Source organism: Solanum stenotomum, chromosome 1 (assembly GCF_019186545.1).
Source record: "Solanum stenotomum isolate F172 chromosome 1, ASM1918654v1, whole genome shotgun sequence".
Classification (NCBI taxonomy): domain Eukaryota; kingdom Viridiplantae; phylum Streptophyta; class Magnoliopsida; order Solanales; family Solanaceae; genus Solanum; species Solanum stenotomum.
Window position 1 is genome coordinate 2,342,335 of NC_064282.1, and position 18,497 is coordinate 2,360,831.

At 35.7% G+C, this 18,497-nt stretch overlaps 3 protein-coding genes and 1 non-coding gene across 4 annotated transcripts; 2 read left to right on the forward strand and 2 right to left on the reverse strand.

Moving 5' to 3' along the window:
- Positions 1-1,362: 1,362 nt before the first annotated feature.
- Positions 1,363-7,783, forward strand: LOC125858820 (probable LRR receptor-like serine/threonine-protein kinase At2g16250). The gene is made up of 4 exons (XM_049538820.1): positions 1,363-3,553; positions 5,130-5,258; positions 6,558-6,580; positions 7,000-7,783. The coding sequence occupies exons 1-4, from the start codon at positions 1,683-1,685 to the stop codon at positions 7,620-7,622; spliced, it is 2,646 nt and encodes an 881-aa protein (XP_049394777.1). The 5' UTR covers positions 1,363-1,682; the 3' UTR covers positions 7,623-7,783.
- A 708-nt stretch (positions 7,784-8,491) lies between these two features.
- TRNAQ-CUG (transfer RNA glutamine (anticodon CUG)) lies at positions 8,492-8,563 on the reverse strand. The gene has a single exon. It is a non-coding gene; the product is annotated as a tRNA-Gln (tRNA).
- Positions 8,564-10,421: 1,858 nt separating this feature from the next.
- On the reverse strand, positions 10,422-13,990 carry LOC125873771 (AP-3 complex subunit sigma-like). Its single transcript, XM_049554835.1, has 7 exons — positions 13,831-13,990; positions 13,676-13,718; positions 13,057-13,118; positions 12,746-12,842; positions 11,887-11,957; positions 11,213-11,304; positions 10,422-11,124 (listed from the first exon to the last, which is right to left on the reverse strand). Exons 1-7 carry the CDS (start codon positions 13,897-13,899, stop codon positions 11,061-11,063), a joined length of 498 nt encoding a protein of 165 aa, XP_049410792.1. The 5' UTR covers positions 13,900-13,990; the 3' UTR covers positions 10,422-11,060.
- Positions 13,991-14,505: 515 nt separating this feature from the next.
- On the forward strand, positions 14,506-18,379 carry LOC125847699 (transcription termination factor MTERF2, chloroplastic). Its single transcript, XM_049527368.1, has 7 exons — positions 14,506-14,530; positions 14,890-15,670; positions 16,221-16,629; positions 16,823-17,038; positions 17,296-17,403; positions 17,656-17,930; positions 18,010-18,379. Exons 1-7 carry the CDS (start codon positions 14,506-14,508, stop codon positions 18,323-18,325), a joined length of 2,130 nt encoding a protein of 709 aa, XP_049383325.1. The 3' UTR covers positions 18,326-18,379.
- The last annotated feature ends 118 nt before the right edge of the window (positions 18,380-18,497 follow it).

Here is an 18,497-nt window from a genome sequence, read left to right on the forward strand (position 1 = left end):
ATAATGTAATTGCGACTTGTCTTAAAAAAACAAAGTTATAATTATCTAATATATAAACATAAATAAATTGAAGTAACAAACTACATAAATTGATTTATTATTTTGTAAAATACCATTCTTAAAACTGAAAATGAAAATTATTGAATTAAATTTTTTAATATTGTACCCTGTCCACCTCTAACTACTCCTTTCTCTGGTACATATTAATTGAATTGTTAATATTTTTTTCATAGTTTAAACAAAGTAATTTTTAAACGTTCTAGAGAATTGTTGAGATTTTTTTTCTTTCTTCTATATTTACCCATATTTTTAATGAGAGTCTTAACTACTTTATATTTTCTACCAGAATAGTTTTAGAATAATAAAAATACTAGCATTTAATTAATGTTCTTAAATATTTTTCTTAAAAATGTATCATATCCCATTAATTCACTTAACATGGACTAGAGAGTATATCATATATAACTAAATTAACATCATAAATTAAATAATAATAATTATACCTAAAAGCCAATCGTCCATAATAATAAAATTATCAGATAAAATTAAAAGAAAAGAGTAACCCATGCCGTAGTTTATTTAATTTTTTTTAACACGATGTTATTTTATTTATTGAGATAAACCCAAGCACGTCCAAAGATGTTTTATTTATTTATTCAAAAAAATAATATTATGAAATCTGTCTCACACATGTTTTCGTCTCATTCAACACTTTTTCCACCAAAAAAGAAACCAACTCTTAGTCAGCACTATTTTAAAAAAATCATAAATAATAACTTTGCTTTAAATAAAATTTACCTAAATATCATCGAATTTGCAATATAAAAGAAAAGGTAATTAATTAAAAGATTTCCCATAAAAGTTGCCGAATAATACTTTACCAGATACTCTCATTATTTATCTACCAAAATAAAAAGAGGAAAAGAGTAATAATTACAGAAATAATTAGAAGAAAGATTCTAGTGAGAGAAAAAATAAAACCCAAATTAAGTAATTTAATTATTGTTAATCTATTTTAGAATTAAACTAGTTGCTTTTAGCTTAGCTGTTTTTTTGCCACTTTCCCGGTAGTCAACTTAACCCCTCACCCCCCCCACCACCCCACCACCGTCCACGGCGGCGAAAAAAGTTCACTTTTTGTCAGCATTATTTCCAAAAGGGGTAAATATTTTTCCATAAAAAATACAATCTTTTTTGTGTTCTTCTGTTAAATTTTCAAGATTACAGTAATGAACAGTACAGCAATGATCCAATTAATCACACAGAGTTTTTAGAGAGAGAATTAGGATTGACTCACTCTCTCTACATCTACTATTTCTCCTCTTTTCTTCATTCACACCACTTTCTCACACACACAAAAAAAGAACCCATTTTTTTAATCTTCTCTCTTACCTATCAAACTGAAGAAACTGAAAGAAAAAGAGTTGGTAGAGAGAAAACAGTATAGGGATTAGCATTTAGAACTCTTCTTTGCTTTATCAAGAACAAAGAATCAAAGCAAAAGCTTAGTTGATTCACTCAAAAAAGGTAAGCCCTTTAATTTTCTGACACAGAATGTATATTCCCTTTTTTATTTCAAGAATCACTATGATATAGAAGGGGTATAACAAATTAGAGATGCCCATTTATATATATTTGAGAAATGACGAGAATTTTCGAAGTTAAATGAAGGTTGAGCAAGAATGGTGAACCAACAGGACAGAGTGGTTTTGTTTTGTTTTGTGTTTTTCTTGCTGTTTGACTCTACATTTCAGCAGAGGGTTAGTTCTTCAGCTGAGAAATTTGCTTTGCTTCAACTGAGATCTTCTTTAGGGTTAAGAGCCAAAGAATGGCCTATAAAGGGCAACCCTTGTTTCAACTGGGCTGGGATTCGTTGCAAGAATGGTCGAGTTACTGAGATCAACATATCTGGTTTTAAACGTACTCGAGCTGGGGGTCAAACCCCTCAATTCTCAGTTGATGCTCTCCAAAATTTGACTCTTTTGGAATCTTTTAACGCTTCCAATTTTGTACTTCCTGGTTCTATTCCTGAATGGTTTGGTCTTAGGCTTGTGTCTCTTCGGGTACTTGATCTCAGGTCATGTTTCCTCATTGGTCCTATTCCTCCATCCCTTGGCAATTTGACTAGTTTAGTTACTCTCAATTTGTCCAACAATGGTCTCACTGGACAAGTGCCTCGAAGTTTGGGTCAATTGTCACGCCTATCAAGTCTTGATCTTTCACATAATAAGCTTCTTGGGGTTATTCCTGATACATTTGTTTCTCTGAAGAACCTTACCTTGCTTGATATGTCTTCAAATTTCTTCAATGGGGCTATTCCTTCAGATATTGGGACTTTGCTTCAGTTGAAATCCTTGAATCTGTCTGACAACAGCTTTTCTACTTCGATACCCACCCAACTCGGTAACCTTTCTAATTTGGTTGATCTTAACCTCAGCTTCAATAGTCTAAGTGGAGTGGTCCCTGAATTAGGAGGATTACGGAACTTGAAGAGTATGGCAGTTGGGAATAATAAGCTGTCTGGATCGTTGTCTAATGTTTTGTGGTCGATGCCTGGGTTGCAATTCCTAGATGTCTCTGCGAATAACCTCACTGGTATTCTGCCAAATGTTAGCTCTGCTGTCAATGCCACTGGTGCAGTGTTTAATCTTTCTCATAATATGTTTTATGGAAATTTGCCGTCCTTAAACAGAAGCTTCAGTTTTCTAGATCTATCAGGAAACTATTTTGAAGGCAAACTCCCAGATTATGCACAACGTAACGTGTCAATTAGTAGCAATTGCCTCCAAAATGCGACAAGTCAAAGGAATAGGAGCGAATGTGCTTCTTTTTATAGCGGGCGTGGCTTGTTGTTTGATAATTTTGGAGAGCCAAATGCCACAGAGCCTCTTCCAACTTCCAAATCCAACAGAAAGAGTCACAGAAATAAAATCATATTGGCGGCTGTTCTGGGTAGCGTTGGATTACTTGCAATTGTCTTTATCTGTATATTTCTGCTGATTTTTTGCACCCGCAAACGTGGTGCCACGAATCAAAGAGCCACTGAGGTTGGGCCTGGTCCTGCCAGTTCAAGTCCACCACCTCCTGCACCTGGAGTATCATTGAATTTTTCAAGTTTAGGAGATGCATTTACCTACCAGCAGATTCTTCAAGCCACAGGTGAGTTCAATGATGCAAATCTTATGAAGCATGGTCATTCAGGTGATCTCTTCCGTGGCACCCTAGAAGGCGGGACACTTATAGTTGTCAAAAGAATAGATGTGCAGTCTGCAAGGAATGAAGCATACTTGTCAGAATTGGACTTCTTCAGCAAGGTTTCTCACTCCAGATTAGTACCTTTTATGGGGCACTGTTTGGAGAATGAGAATGAGAAGTTCGTGGTGTACAAGTATATGCCAAATGGAGATCTTTCCAGTTCTTTGTTTAGAAAAAACAATTCAGATGATGATAGTTTGCAGTCATTGGATTGGATAACAAGACTGAAAATTGCTATTGGAGCTGCTGAGGGTTTGTCTTATCTACATCATGAATGTAACCCGCCTCTAGTGCACAGGTATCAAGGGCTTGTCATATTACATTTATCTTACTTCCATGTGCCACCACTTTTATGGTTAATCTGAGATATTTTGAATAGTAATGCTGGACTTATGTGATTTACTATTAGATTTCCATGTTTGCATGTGCACTTATATTTCCCTATCATCAGTGTATTTCGTGTCTCTGAATTAGGTGGGACAAGATTCCCATAAAAGACTCAAATTTTCAACCAAAAATTCAGTGCAGCGCAAACACTATGCATGTTAAAGGTGCTTTGCAACTTTATGGATTGTGCCCATGTCTGGTCGACTAAAAATCATCTAAAGCCTATTTATAAATGATAATATTAGATGTCTGCTTCGCTCTTAGCTTCTCGGGATTTATAAAAGGAGGCAATGCATGGTTGATGGTTTTCTGATTTGCTATCAGTTGGAGATCTGTAATGTTTATTGCCTCGTGAGACTATCATTATACAGAGTTCATCACATAAGGAATAGCCTCCATAATATCTTGGACCTGGAGCTTGACTCTATCAACTCGAGGGCTTCACTTACTATCTTTATGAGCTACACCTGCATGTAATAAAAGTAAGAGCTTAGGAAACCTAAAACCTGTCCTTTTAGGGCTTAGCAATGTAACGTCAAGAGCCATGCACTTCTAAAATTGCTGTAAGCTCAGCTTCTATAGTTCCATGCATGTCTGCGATATCTCTAATCTAGGCAGTTTCAATTGTTAGATTCGGTATGAGGGATGTGGCCTTAGAAGATCTTGATGACATTATATTTCTACTGTGCAGAGATATTGTGAATGCAGAAATAGAAAATTTCTCAAACTAAGAACAGTTATGTTTTTTTTTAAAGTTTTTTCTTTTCTTATTATTGAACCTTCTCCATACATCAATCCTTTTTTTTTGATAACCATGGTGCCCGGGCTAGCTTGTGCACACCTCGACACAATCCCATCAATCTTAATCAACTAAAGGTAGTCTGCATGTGATACTCCTCATCTTTTGTACCTTTTATCTCCATGGAACCTAAGCCAGTCACTGAACTATCTTATTTCTCTAAAACTTTTCATCTGCATGTTTTGGGTTCAACCAATAATCTTTCACCGGGCAACCCTTAGGGATTTGGGTTAGTGGCAAGAGCACAACTCATTATGTGTGGGTTAAGCTCACGTTATCAGTTTGAATCCTACCATAGACTAAAGCTTGGTATTTAAGTGGAGAAAGGTAGAGGGCTGGGCCCATTATCCACCGACTTTTGGACCGTGCACCGAAAGAGCTGGGAGGATTTCTCAGTTACAAACAAAAGATCCTTTCATGGGGCATCTAATAGACTTTTTGAACCGAATATCCATTCCAGAAGGAGTTTCCAAAGGAGATGCTTCTCTAAATGTCCACATAGTTTTTCTGCTGCAGTTCACCATGAAATTCTCAATGATTTAATTGCATGAATTAGTTTCTTGGATTCAACTCTTCCCTCAACAACCCACCCCCCACCCGCCCAAAAAAAGAACTTTATTTCTGTCAGAATTTTGCTAGTGCATCATGTAGTGACATCTTCTTTTTCCTATGCCTACTATTCTCGCAGAGATGTTCAAGCAAGCAGCATACTTCTTGATGATAAGTTCGAAGTACGGCTAGGGAGTCTAAATGAGGCCTGTGCACAAGAAGGAGAGAGCCATCAAAACCGAATTTCCAGGCTGCTTAGATTTCCACAGTAAGTACTTGTTGGTAAATTCTGTGTTCTAACCATCCTTTTCTTTTCGAAGGCTAACCACTATTACTACTAGGTTGTTATGTAATGTTCAATAATTTTGTTTCAATATTTGTCTCCCATGATGGATCTTAAAATTAGGCAGTTTTATAGTTAATATGTTTGTATCTCCAATTTGATGTTATAGAAACTACTTTGGCCTGGTTTCTAAATTGGATTTGAGTTCCACAGTTTTGCTGCCACTCAAGTCTTTCTGGTGTATATTTATTAGCTCTGATATAAATGAGAATCCTAACGTTCATGCGGCTCTTAACCTTGTCATCTCGTTATCTGTTCTTATACAAAAGGGCTTTAGCTTTGTTTCTAAATTAGAAAAACTTGTAATATAGGCTCTGACTAGTTTAGTCCTGATGATAGTTGTCATGCAGTTGCATATAATCTTATTTCTTCTCAGTATTCAAGTTGCAAGGAACACTGTAAAGAACAGTGGGTCTAGTCTGAAAGACCATCACCCACTTGTTAATTACTTGTTTTATCCCTCAGTAAATTATTCCTTTTCTATGTTATATGAATCTTTTTGCCTTGATTTACCTATGTCTAGCGGGTGTCACATGGGTGTTGTTGTTTAAGTAGAAATTAGCAAAAAACTGTATGTACCCTTTCTGGATACTTAAAACTCATGTATGGGATATGCATGCGTAGCCGAATCCATGAAACATAGTCCTTTGATGTACATGTTTTCGCTTGAGGAGAATTTGTTGGTTATGCTATTTGGTAGGGAATGCATAGTTCTCATTCTTTTAGCTTTCCATCCTGTGCTGAAGTAAGTTTAACTATTTCTCACTCTCATTGTCTAGCTTTAACTATTACCTATTCTCGTTATGCCTACACATTGAATGCAGGAAATTATTAAATTTTGTATTGTGGTACTAAATACTTCTGGAACGACCTAGATATAATGGCATGTGAAAAATTGGTTTGAAGTCCCATGTTAGATGCCAAAGATTTTAGGCCTTCTATTCTATTATTTTAATCTTCATAGCTTCTGTTAAAACTTTCCAGGTTCTCTCATTTTAGAAATTGAATTTACGACCACTGATCACAGTAATCCAGAAAGCTTTTGTTTTATAGTGAAAACTTTTCCATATGTATTTCCTGTCTTACAAATGGTTATCACTGTTTTTCCAGCTTTTTGTCGAAGCTTGTTGCATGATCTCAAAAGTTTTGTTATATTCTTTCAACCAGTAACTGTTTAATAGTTTATACTGCTTATTGACATAGTTCTCCCTTTCTTATTTGCAGGACGTCGGAACAAGGTGCATCAGGTATGTGCAACTTTATTTAGTTCTACTTTCTTTAAATAGAGTTTACTTGGATATTCTTAATATTTATTAAATTGGTGTAAGTAACTATTTAAAATTATTTGCGTCACATTTCCAGTATTGTTTGTTGGTGGGTAAAATTTCCTTAAATTGGTCTAGGCAACAAATCAAAACTGTAGATTCTCATTAGAAGTAAGAATAAGTGAGACTATTAGGTGGAAATTTACGATATAAAGCTGATTCCAAAGAGTGTAAAGGGCTGGGCAACTGTATATTGAACTGTACTGCCTAAAGAACTGGAGATTTTGATGGCGGTGTTTTGCTTTACTTTTTGTGGGATGTTTGTTGCTTGAACTATCACTAGGGAATACTTCAAAGTCTACTCCTCTCGTCCTAATATTCTTTCTTACCCGAATGGACAGGTACACCTAGTGCCACTTGTGCGTATGATGTCTACTGTTTTGGAAAGGTTTTGCTCGAGCTAGTAACTGGCAAGCTAGGTATCAGTGCATCCAATGACGCCAGCATGAAAGAGTGGTTGGATGGTACGCTTAAGTACATTAGTATATATGATAAAGAACTTGTCACAAACATTGTGGATCCTTCCTTAATCATAGACGAAGATTTATTAGAGGAAGTATGGGCGATGGCTATTGTTGCCAGATCCTGCCTCAATCCCAAACCGTCAAGGAGACCCTTAATGAGATACATCCTTAAAGCTTTGGAAAACCCTTTGAAGGTAGTTAGGGAAGAACACACTAGCTCAGCAAGACTTAGAGCAACTTCATCGAGAAGTTCATGGAACGCTGCACTGTTTGGCAGCTGGCGTAGCTCCTCAGATGTAGCAGCCGTACCTGCTGCAGCTTCAGCACATAAGTTGGAAGGAACAAGTAGTTTGAAGCAATCCGGAACAACAGGCTCTCAAGGAAGTGGTCCTAATGGGGACAACAACGGTCATTCTTCATCAACTAGACGACAGTCCAAAGAGATTTTCCCCGAGCCATTGGAGGAGCACGATGTAGAGAGAGGACCACAGGCGGAGTAAAAGGGAGGGTGATTGTCATTAATTCTTTGTTAATAATGCAGCAGGATCTGCATTAAGGTTGCATTTTTGTTTGGGGACACCTTGTACATTCTCCGTTTCCGGAATGCTTGAGTTTGCAAGCCATTATCTTGCCCTGATCTTGAAAATGGAGATGCATAGTTTACCTGGGGACAGCAAACATCAAATTGTTTATTGGGGTTTTGGGATTTTAAGTTCTTTTTATTTTTCTGGGGATAGAGTTGGAAAACAGGATTTAGTAGTGGTGGTGGTTCTTTTTGTTAATTTTGTTTTTGGGGGGTTTATGTTTGCTTCCAAATTCCAATTCTTTTCTTATAATTCTTCTCTTTTACTAGTCTCTCCATGGAATGTAAATTATACACAATCTTTCATTTTCCAATTGGAGGAGAGGGAAAAAAAAAAAAAAAAGAGTATCCCATTGTTCTTTCCTTTTTCTTGTTACTGAATTTGCTTTGCTTCTTACAACTTTTGGTCTCGTGCCAATTTCTGTGCACACTGATTCTGGTCTACCATTGTTTTATTAGTTTGACAGATGGTTTGGCATCGACAGTCGTAGAACAAGAGATCATAGTCCAAATCTAACAACAACATATCTAGTGTAATTGTTATGTTTTCCGTATACTCAACCTCTACGAAAATAGTATTCAATTCAAACAATTTGTTCGCACAAAAAATACAAAATTATGAATTCCGAAACATCGTCTGATTTTATTTTTCTCTCTGTTTGTTGAGAAGTCGGAGAGAAAAGTCGTATGCATCTACCAATTTACTTTTTTTTTTTTTTCTATTATTAAATTTTCTCTGAAATAGTGGGAAAAGAAAAATCAAACAGAACAAAGAAAAAAAAAATAAGGTCCCACCGAGACTTGAACTCGGGTTACTGGATTCAGAGTCCAATGTCCTGACCACTAGACCATGGGACCAACTTGTTGAAAATGCTTCACGTGGTTAATAGTAAATGTTATAAAAATTCATTTAACAAACAAGTAAACTAGGACACTCCATTATTTTACAAGTTAAAACAATCCCGTCCTTTTGTTATAAGTATTATATATCCTATTTATTACTTTCATTCAAGTTGTTAGTTGGGATGGTGATATAACCTTTACTAGCTAAATATTACGTGAGACAGATCCAAAATTTAAAGTTTATGAATTTCTACGGTGAATTCAAAGTTAATATACATTAACAACTGAATTCAAATTCAAATACTTATGTATATATAATGAATTTTTAATATAAAAATAAGAGTCTCAACACAGGCTATTGGCTTCACGTGAACATGATTTAACCTAGAGTGTGACTCAGGACATCACTTGCTCAAGTGTGACTCAGAATTCTGAATCGACATGTTAGATGTGGAGAAACCTAGAGTTAGTATGGTTAAATAGATAATTTCAAATATTGCACATACTTTTCTAGATTAAGCAGATCTAATTTAGAAAATTATCGACATGCTAACAAAAAAAAAAGGACAATTATGGTTCATTGAAATACTCACATTTATTTGGAAGATACTTATTTCAGATGGGTCACACCAATAGTATGATAAATTATTGAATGCTGAATAGAGTATCGTAGTCGCTACCCCTTGTGATAGCCATATAGATAGAGTCAACACTAAATGTTATTCACTATTTGATGTTGCAGACTCATAGTGTCCAGTTCACCAATGACCCCAGCAATTCCATCAACTTTAATGCCTTGAAGAGAAAAAAATAAAATGAATGGCATGGAAGGTTTGGGCAGTGAGTTGATGCACTTAAAAAGACTTTGGCCAAGAACCAATAGGCAATAGTAGAGGACAATAATTGATGTTGCCTATGTTATGGTTTGATGAAATTTTTCCAGACAGCTGGACCATAATCCATAAATTGCCCCTTTAATTTTGGTTGTACTCCTTATATTTGAGCAGGTGTTGTACTACTTGAAAGACAGTCCAGTGTATATATATGCAGAGGTTCTAAACCAGCAGACGGGTAAAAAGAGGAGTGGGGCTGAATATGGCCATAGTCAAATCCAGTACACATTTCAGAATATACACAAGAACAAGATTTTACTCTTAGCTTTTTTCATTTTCAAAATCGTGGTTCTTGACTGACCTGTGCAGGCACCTCAACTATTTCCATCAGCACTCGTATGGGGTATAACTTAACTCTGCTCACTAACGTTTAGATAGATGGAAAGAAATCACTGTGTTTTCTGCCTGTGTTCCGATTTGAACACTAACATCTTATGGTTTTCACTGACTACTAAGACATGCACTTGGATCCAAGATTTCATTCTAATACATCCTCACCTAAATGAAAAAAAATATTTTAAATTCAACACTTAGGCAACAAAAATAAGGGTAATTCTTAAGACCAAGGAGTTGATCACAGTTCTGTTCAAGCAAAAACTTTGGAACCTGTATCTGTATAACATTTTTGTTTTTGATAACCGCGGCGTCCGGGCTAGCTTGCACACACCTTGACTAATCCACCAGCAACAAGTACCAAGTAACTCTATCCACCAAGACAAGACATTTACCAGCAACTCTTTAGGGAAATCATAGGAACATGCAAATTTTACCAATGACGGGCCTGGAGGTATGTCATCCGATACTAGGGTGTGGAAATAATAGTTTAGTTTGTTCAAATTAGGACAAACGAAGAAGCATTCTTCGTAGGAAATGCAGCAAAACATATGCTTGGTCCTCTAACAATGGTTTCTTTTAGGCAATGGGTAGTTTAGAAATTTTGGCTTATATGGTTTATAGACAGACGACAGACCAAAATCATGTAGTGTTCGAATGTCTCACCATGATGAAATAAAGGTCAAATGCCATAAATCAAACCGTAAGCAGCAGAAATAGCCTTATGGCACTATAACATTTACAAGGTCTTGAGATAAATTTCCCTTTCCTCAAATAAGCAAAAAGTAAAAGTAAAAAAGGGACGTCCAAATTGATTTTAATCAACTCAAAATCATCTATGCAATAATGATTTGACAAGTGCACATGTCCCTAGAGTCTCATTTTTATGTATATATGCAGCTTTTGATATGCCGAAAGCTTGAAGTCAAACACAATGTAATAGATACAACTAGTTGAAAGGAAATATCATATTGAAGAAGCACTTATAAACTTTCATATATTCACTTCAAGTAACTTTTCCAAATGGGATAAAACTTGGAACGTCACAACTCTGTAGACAAAAGTCGAATAGTTCACTTGCAAGCACTGTAGCTATCCGAAAACTCTTGTGCAGAAATTTCAAGCACCAAAAAGTAATAGTTCAACAACTTGGTTGACAAATACAGTGCCCAGTTCATTGATCATTGCCAGCACCACTTGAAACCAAATTTGGTAGCACTATTTAATCATTACTCCCTGATAGATTATCTGAATTGTCCTACAGAACTTACCAAAGTCAACATGTGCTATCGACCTTGCCAGCTAGTTATTGATGGAACTGCCATGATTGAATTTGCAGCTCTTTCCATCCTGAACAAATATAGTTTATAGCATCTTGACCTATGTCTGGTGAGTAATAAACAAAAGTGAAAAGAAACATAGTGGGTTCGGAGAGTACTTATAGATTTCTTCAACAGCCTTCACCACTTCTGAGGAACTTGTCTCAAGAACTTGACCTCCCAAAATGATCTCATCTAATATAGCATGCACCTGCAAAACTTCAATACATCAGCAAAGTCTCAAACATTTTTAGTTTAAATTATGGAAGCAGAATGTCAATGCAAATAACATCTTATCTACAGGCCAGTCACTCTTTCTTGTCTTTGATTAGTTACGGTTATTCCTAAGAAGAGTAATAGTTTCTCAAATTCATTTGGTAATACCTATCAACTTAACTCAAAAGAAGTAAACGCCACGTTGAAATTTCACCACCTTCACTTCTTATATTTCAAACTCTTGATGTACAAAAAGAATTAGCTCGCCCTAATATACTTAAGCATCCCTTTGTTTCCAGAATGGCCCACTTACAACTAATCAATTAGCACAGTAGCTCTGCTTCTTAGATCAACATTATTTCAGGGGGAGTCAACTTCCAGTTGAGATATTTGGAGATTAAGGTATCCCAAGTCTTAATTATTTTGTATCCCCAAAGTTGATGTAAACAATGAACCAAAACACAAGTGTTTCTTTAATATATCAAGTACCACAAAACCCAAAGGAATCAGGTCACTGAACAACTACATAACTTTAGTGATACATACTTCATGATGCTAAACCAGAGAGAAGACCAACCTTATTGAAATTGAATACTATATCAAGTTCACGTACATTGCTGAAACACTTGTCCATTGTCTCCACAAAAACTGAAACTCAAAAATATTGTCAACATCATTCAAGTTAGCAAATCTTGGAGAATGATAAGATATACATTGAAGTAAAATAAAATGATCAGAATATGCTCTGGTCTTACAAACGGAGTTCTTAAATTGTGTTCAGTTAGCTTACATCAGAAGCACAAATACACACACTTATCACAAGTAAAAACTTTAGAAAATGTTTAGCAGTGACCACAAACTCACTCCTGTCATTCCTATGAAGACCTATGACATAGTACAGCTCGACGAAAATTAATAGCAGCACTCCCACCAAATTTTAGATGTTGAAAGTGGTACTGCATAGCTATCAAAGATCTCAGACCACCATAAGACACGATGATGCTCAAACTTGCATATTTCTCTCATATCCCATATTATACTATTTTAGTAAAAGATACATGTGTGATAAATTTTCATTTGCTAAAGTTTCTTTTAAAAGGGTAGGACTTTTCATTCAATCTTAATATTTTGGAACCGACAGATACCGCAAGGCGACAAGCAAGAAATCGTTAGGAAGCCTCAGTGACAAGTTTGTTTCATTGCAAGAGTTTTGCGCCTGAACTCCCAGTGCGAAGGAAGAAAAACACAAATTACTTTAAAACTCTATCAAAGAAGAGATATTTGGCTTTCAATTTACTTATACATAATGTAACCTTTTGTGGGATTTCACTGGGTATGTTGTTGTATAATGTAACCTTTTGATAATGAGTCACAGCTCTTCTATTAATCGATATAATATCTTATAGCCAGCATGGTCAGAGCTTGAGTAGATATACCTTGCATGAGATCAAGCATTGCAAGTTCATTCTCCGAGCTGTCAAATATGAATAAAATATGTAGTGTGGCATAAGTCTTGTACACAAGTCGAGCATCCTGTATGTAAGGAGGCACAAGATGTGAATCTCTCTAGCTATTCAGGTTAAGCAGAATCTCAGCAATGGTTAGCATAAAGAAACGATGACGAAAAAAGATTGATCAACCCTTTCCTTTGTTTTACATGTACTTTCGAGGAATGATAAAAACCAAAAAGAAAAATAGAAAACCAAATTCAGAGAGATATAGAGAGAGCCAAGAGGAAAACACATACCGGTCCAAAGAGGGAGTCAACCTTGACGAAGTTGCTTACATTCTCTTCTCTACTGGATAAAACTGCACTTGAACACAAAATAATCACAACTAATGATTTACACAACAATCAACAGTACACTGATCACCATACAGAACAACAAAAGAGTAAATCTTCACATCACTAGGTTTAATATAAATGTTCAAAACCACTACGTGATTTCTTACATGTTACCTGGTAGTTATTGTTGGTGGGAGGTGACAGGTATCTCACGGAATTAGTCTAGGCAGGGGCATATTTATAGCCTAAATATGGGCACCTGTTGGCACCCATGCTACAAGAAAGTCGAATGTTGAGTGGTTACCTAGAGGACTAGGGATCAGTTCCCACTTACTATACTATTTTCTTCTTTTAGTGGTGCACTCATGTTCTAGAAATTCTAGATTCACCTTTGACTCTAAATGCGCATAAGCTGGCCCAGATACCACAGTTAAAAAAAAAACATTTTTCAAATACCACCCTAACAAAAATGAAATTGGCAGAAAAACACAGATCAAGATCCAATCTTTATACTTACAGAAGCAAAAAGAATTTGACAATCTAAAACAAAAGAAAGAAGGAAATCAAATGTAAATACAACCTCCATATAATCTTCGAATCAGCTCTTGCTGCTTTTCTGCGGGCTAACCTTACATTACAACAAATAATTGATTTTAAGAAAGAATAAAAAATTAACAAAAATAATTTTAATCTTTGTGTTCTTGTTTGTAATGTAAAGGGTTTAGAGAAACTTACATGATAATCGTAGAATTTAGCAAGACGGGGCTTTCCCTTATCGTTCATCAAGATCACTCCCTTTATCATCTTCGTTTGCTTATTTGATTCCAATTGCTTGTCTCCTCTCTCAATGTTTCTAAATCTTGATTCTTGATTCTTGACTTAACGAGAACGCGCGTTGCTTTGTGTTCGGAACCTTTTTATGTTTCGTTTATTACAATTAGACACACACAAATGTGGTGAAATGCAAATGCGACCACCAATGTCAAATTAAAATACTCCTTAAATTGAAATGGTTATGCGATAAAATTAGTTGAACATGAAGTTTAAAAAAAAAATATGATTTAAAATAATTTTAATATTTTGAGAGTTATTTTTCTTAATAGTATTACACATTATGTCCCAATTATGGGATAAAGTTTGGTTGAATAGATAGTATAAAAAGAAAAAAAATCAAATGATATAACATAAATTTTAAATATTTGTGTATGCATATATAATTTTATATGAAGATAAGATATAAATTTTATAATTAAATTATTTTAAAAATATAAAATTGATATTTTTTGGGAATATACTAAAAAGGGGGGCGTACTCCATTGGGACAGAGAAATATTACTTGGAAAAAACTTGATAATAGATGACTTTTGAACCTTGTAGATCTTAAAATAAAGATATGAAGAATATATCAAAATGCACTTTAATCTTATATTGTCAAGTATATTATGTAAAATTTTAGAATCAAAGAGTTATCGAAATAAACTAAATAGTAAAGTAAGACAAACAAATTCAAATAAAGGAAATATTAGGAATAAGACATAATAACTCGTGAATTATGTAAAAATTGTCACTAACACCCCTAAACTATGACTTAGGGCCCGTTTGGAAAGTCACCCTGATAAATGAATTTGGTGCAATTAGTGTAATTACATTGTCTGACTTGTTTAGTTGGTCAGCCTAAACTAGGTGAGGGCAAGTGCAATTTATCTTTGTTTCTGGTGCTCAAGTATAGCTTTGTCTAACTTCTTGGGTTTTAATGAATAACCAAAACCACTTATTCTTTTTCTCTCTAATGAGATACTTGCAGAGCTTTATCCAAATTCAAGTTTCCTCCATTGAAGATGCTTTGTGAGCTTCATCACCATCACTTCTTCTTCACTCCACAATCCATAAACCAACAACACCAAACTACTCTACCCACCATTGTATACTTCTCTCCAAAACGCCGTCGTTCTTTTACCATTTTCTCCACCCACCAGCAACCCCACCTTAAAAATCAAGAAACAGATGCCAACACCACCACTTCATCGAATGATGAAAAGGGTATCACTCGAAAACACAATTCGAAATCCTCTGCTGTTCTCCTCCGTTACCTCAAACAGGAAGAATACCAAGAACCGTTACCCGGTTCAGCTGAACCGGAAAAACAAGACTGTGCTGTACTGGAAGAAGATAAAGAGAAGGTTCTTGAAATGTCACTGATAAGGAAAAGAACCCCTCAATTTCCAGGTTCTTTATATGTTCAATCCCCTACTGACGCTGATGTGAATACTTCATTGCCCCCAATTTCCTCTTTGTTTGATTCTAAAAAAGGAAGTGGATTTGATGATGATGAGATGCTCATAAAGGCACTTGAGATAAGGAGGAAAGTTACAGTGGAGATTTTTAAAGAAGCAATGAGAAAGGGAAGGTTTAGTATTACCTATTCGACGAATTTGGTTTCCGAGTTGCCTGATTTTATAGATTATGTGATGATTCAAGCTGCTTCAATGAAGCAAATGCCTGAGTTCTTGGGTTCATCATTCAATGTTCGTGCCAGAGCCTTCATAGATGACTCTGGTGTCGTGCCAATTGTGAGGTACAAAGGAATATGCACATTGAAGTTTGTTTATACACATTTTGCTCACTACATAGTTGCATTGTTAATACAAAGGTTGATTCCTAGAATAAATTTCTGCAAATACTAATATAACTTCCATTTTCGGTTACAAGACTCTATAACGAATACTTGCTTATGCATGAAACTTGGGATAGAATGTGGAATACGATTATGTATATTGTCTCTATTAAGATAAGCTAATTTCTTGACCTAAATTTGGCAGTGAATGTGTGAAAATCCGTGTATTATTGTTGAATAGCAATTCATGCATTTAGGGACGGAACTAAGCAACTTGTAGGCAGGAGGTTCAACTGAATTCTCAACTGTGCATAAAGGGCAAGAACTAGTTCTGTTTTAAGGGAAAGTTTTTGTGAAGTGGAAAAGGAGGTTCAAAATTTTGCTTTCTGTCATGGATTCATATCTCAGATGTGACATTTTTGAATCCTTGTATGAACTCCTGGCTCTCCACTGTCTGTGTTGTAATATTGCATATCTAGTTTGGAACCAAACTACTCTGTGTTTCTTGCAGGTGGTTAAAACACAATGAATTGTCATATCCTCATATTGCAAACCTCATTTGCAAGTCCAGAGGAGATCTTGAATCAATAAGACGTTTGGCTGAGTGGTTGAAGTCAATTCATGTGAAGGGAAGATTTATTGGGCTTGTAATGATTAGAGCTAAGGGTAATGTTTTGGGTCGAAGCTTGGAGGAATTGGACGAAATCGTTGGATATTTGGAGTACAAGGGTGTGAAGAGAGATTGGATAGGGTATATTGTAGGCCGATGTCCTGAAATATTGTCCTTCAGCATGGAAGAACTAGAGTCTCGTACAAATTTCTATTTTGATATGGGAATGGATGAGAAGGATTTTGGAACCATGGTGTTTGACTATCCTAAGGTGCTTGGGTACTTCTCTATGGAAGAGATGAACCAAAAGGTGCCTGATTTAACCTATTTCTACTGTTCTTTACATAAATGGGCTATCTTGTTTTTTCCCATGTTTGGTGCAAAAAGCACTGAAGACTGACGTTGTAAGTGGCTATGACATGCCACTTGGTTGATTTAACTTTAGAATGAAATCTTATATTCCGACTTTTCTTCTCGTTGAAACTTGATTTATGCTCATCCAGGTTGCATATCTCAAGGAGTTTTGCCTCAGCAATGAAGATGTTGGAAGATTATTAGCTTTTAAACCCCATTTGATGGGTTGTGGTATTGAAGAGAAGTTCAAGCCTCTTGTCAAGTACTTTTACTACCTAGGGATTTCAAAAGATGGTATGAGAAAAATTCTTGTTACCAGGCCAGTGTTGTTCTGTGTTGATTTCGAGATCACCATTGTGCCTAAGGTATGCTATTACTTTTGGCATGTGTGGCACTACATTAGATGTCGGAGCATCAAAATACAAGTACTTAAATCTCAATTTATGAGGCAACTCAAGTTTTTTCACTTTGATTTGAAGTTTCTGTTGACAAGTCGAACTTCTGCAGTGCATTTTATACCTCCAAATCAGAAAATATCTACTACAATTTCTGTTTGTTTTAAAATATCTCCTTTCCCTTTTCTTTTTCCCTGCTAATGACTTTACATTCTTGATTGTTGAAGGTTCAATTTTTACGAGACATAGGTGTCCAACAAGATGCTATTGGCAATGTGCTTGTCAGGTTTCCCAGGTTACTCACTTTCAGCCTCTACAAGAAGATACGTCCAGTGGTTGGTTTGTTTCCCTTTTCCTGATTGAACTGTTTATGTTTCATCTGAATTCTCTCAACATTGTTGGGTTCCTCTGTCTAGTAGTATTTGGTGATAATGCAATCCCTATAACATGAACCTAAGACTTGATTTATGAATCAGAGCAACTATACAACTCTATCTCGTTTCCGTTTGTTGTTGGCTACATTTGCTACTAGACTGCTTGCCACTTAAAGAGTGGGAGCAAAACTGATACGGGTTATCTTATTATAGGTCATATTTCTTTTGACAAAAGCTGGTGTCTCCCAGAGGAACATTGGAAAGGTGATAGCTCTAGGACCAGAGCTTCTGGGATGCAGCATTGCCAATAAATTGGATCACAATGTGAAGTATTTTCTTTCCCTTGGCATAACTCTCAGACAACTAGGTGAAATGGTTGCTGATTTTCCAATGTTACTGACATACAATATAGATATCCTTCGCCCTAAGTATCGTTATTTGCGAAGGATGATGGTTCGGCCTTTGCAGGATCTTATTGAATTTCCAAGGTATATATGACATTCAATGAAACTGTCCTTCCAATATTGCTATCCCTCTATTCTACCGAAAGTGACGTCTATTTTACAGGTTTTTTAGCTATTCACTTGATGATAGAATAATTCCTAGACACAAGATTATGGTGGAGAACCGTGTAAACTTCAAGCTTCGGTATATGTTGGCTAGCACAGATGATGAATTTAAACAGAGGGTTGAGGCTGCCGTTGAAAGACGCTTAAGATTTGAATCTGGAGTCATATATGATAAGCAGGAACACACTGAAATTGATGGCTCCATTGAGATGTTGCCTTTTGATTTTCAAACAACTGAGATACTAGAAGAAAAAACAGATCTTTGTTCTGATTACAAAGATTTACCTACTGTACATATTCAGAATTCTGCATAACTTACCCCAAAAAAATGCATATAGAATTGTGAAATATAAAATTGTCAATCTTAATTTATTCCCCCGATAACTTTCCTTAAAGTTAACACCAATTTTCACTTAGATACTTTGTCCATTTTAAATACCCGTAATTAGGTTTTGCTTTGTCATTTTGAACAAAGCCTACTTGAGT

Excerpts from the sequence above, each read along its gene's own strand:
- LOC125858820 (XM_049538820.1), top strand. The coding sequence starts at position 1,683 with ATGGTGAACCAACAGGACAGAGTGGTTTTGTTTTGTTTTGTGTTTTTC. Across the intron at positions 3,554-5,129 it reads AACCCGCCTCTAGTGCACAG|AGATGTTCAAGCAAGCAGCA; the intron begins GTATCAAGGGCT and ends CTATTCTCGCAG. Across the intron at positions 5,259-6,557 it reads AGGCTGCTTAGATTTCCACA|GACGTCGGAACAAGGTGCAT; the intron begins GTAAGTACTTGT and ends TCTTATTTGCAG.
- LOC125873771 (XM_049554835.1), bottom strand. The coding sequence starts at position 13,899 with ATGATAAAGGGAGTGATCTTGATGAACGATAAGGGAAAGCCCCGTCTT. Across the intron at positions 13,719-13,830 it reads CTAAATTCTACGATTATCAT|CCCGCAGAAAAGCAGCAAGA; the intron begins GTAAGTTTCTCT and ends ATGTAAGGTTAG. Across the intron at positions 12,843-13,056 it reads TTGACTCCCTCTTTGGACCG|GATGCTCGACTTGTGTACAA; the intron begins GTATGTGTTTTC and ends CCTTACATACAG.
- LOC125847699 (XM_049527368.1), top strand. The coding sequence starts at position 14,506 with ATGCACTTTAATCTTATATTGTCAA. Across the intron at positions 14,531-14,889 it reads CTTTAATCTTATATTGTCAA|ATACTTGCAGAGCTTTATCC; the intron begins GTATATTATGTA and ends CTCTCTAATGAG. Across the intron at positions 17,931-18,009 it reads GATCTTATTGAATTTCCAAG|GTTTTTTAGCTATTCACTTG; the intron begins GTATATATGACA and ends TCTATTTTACAG.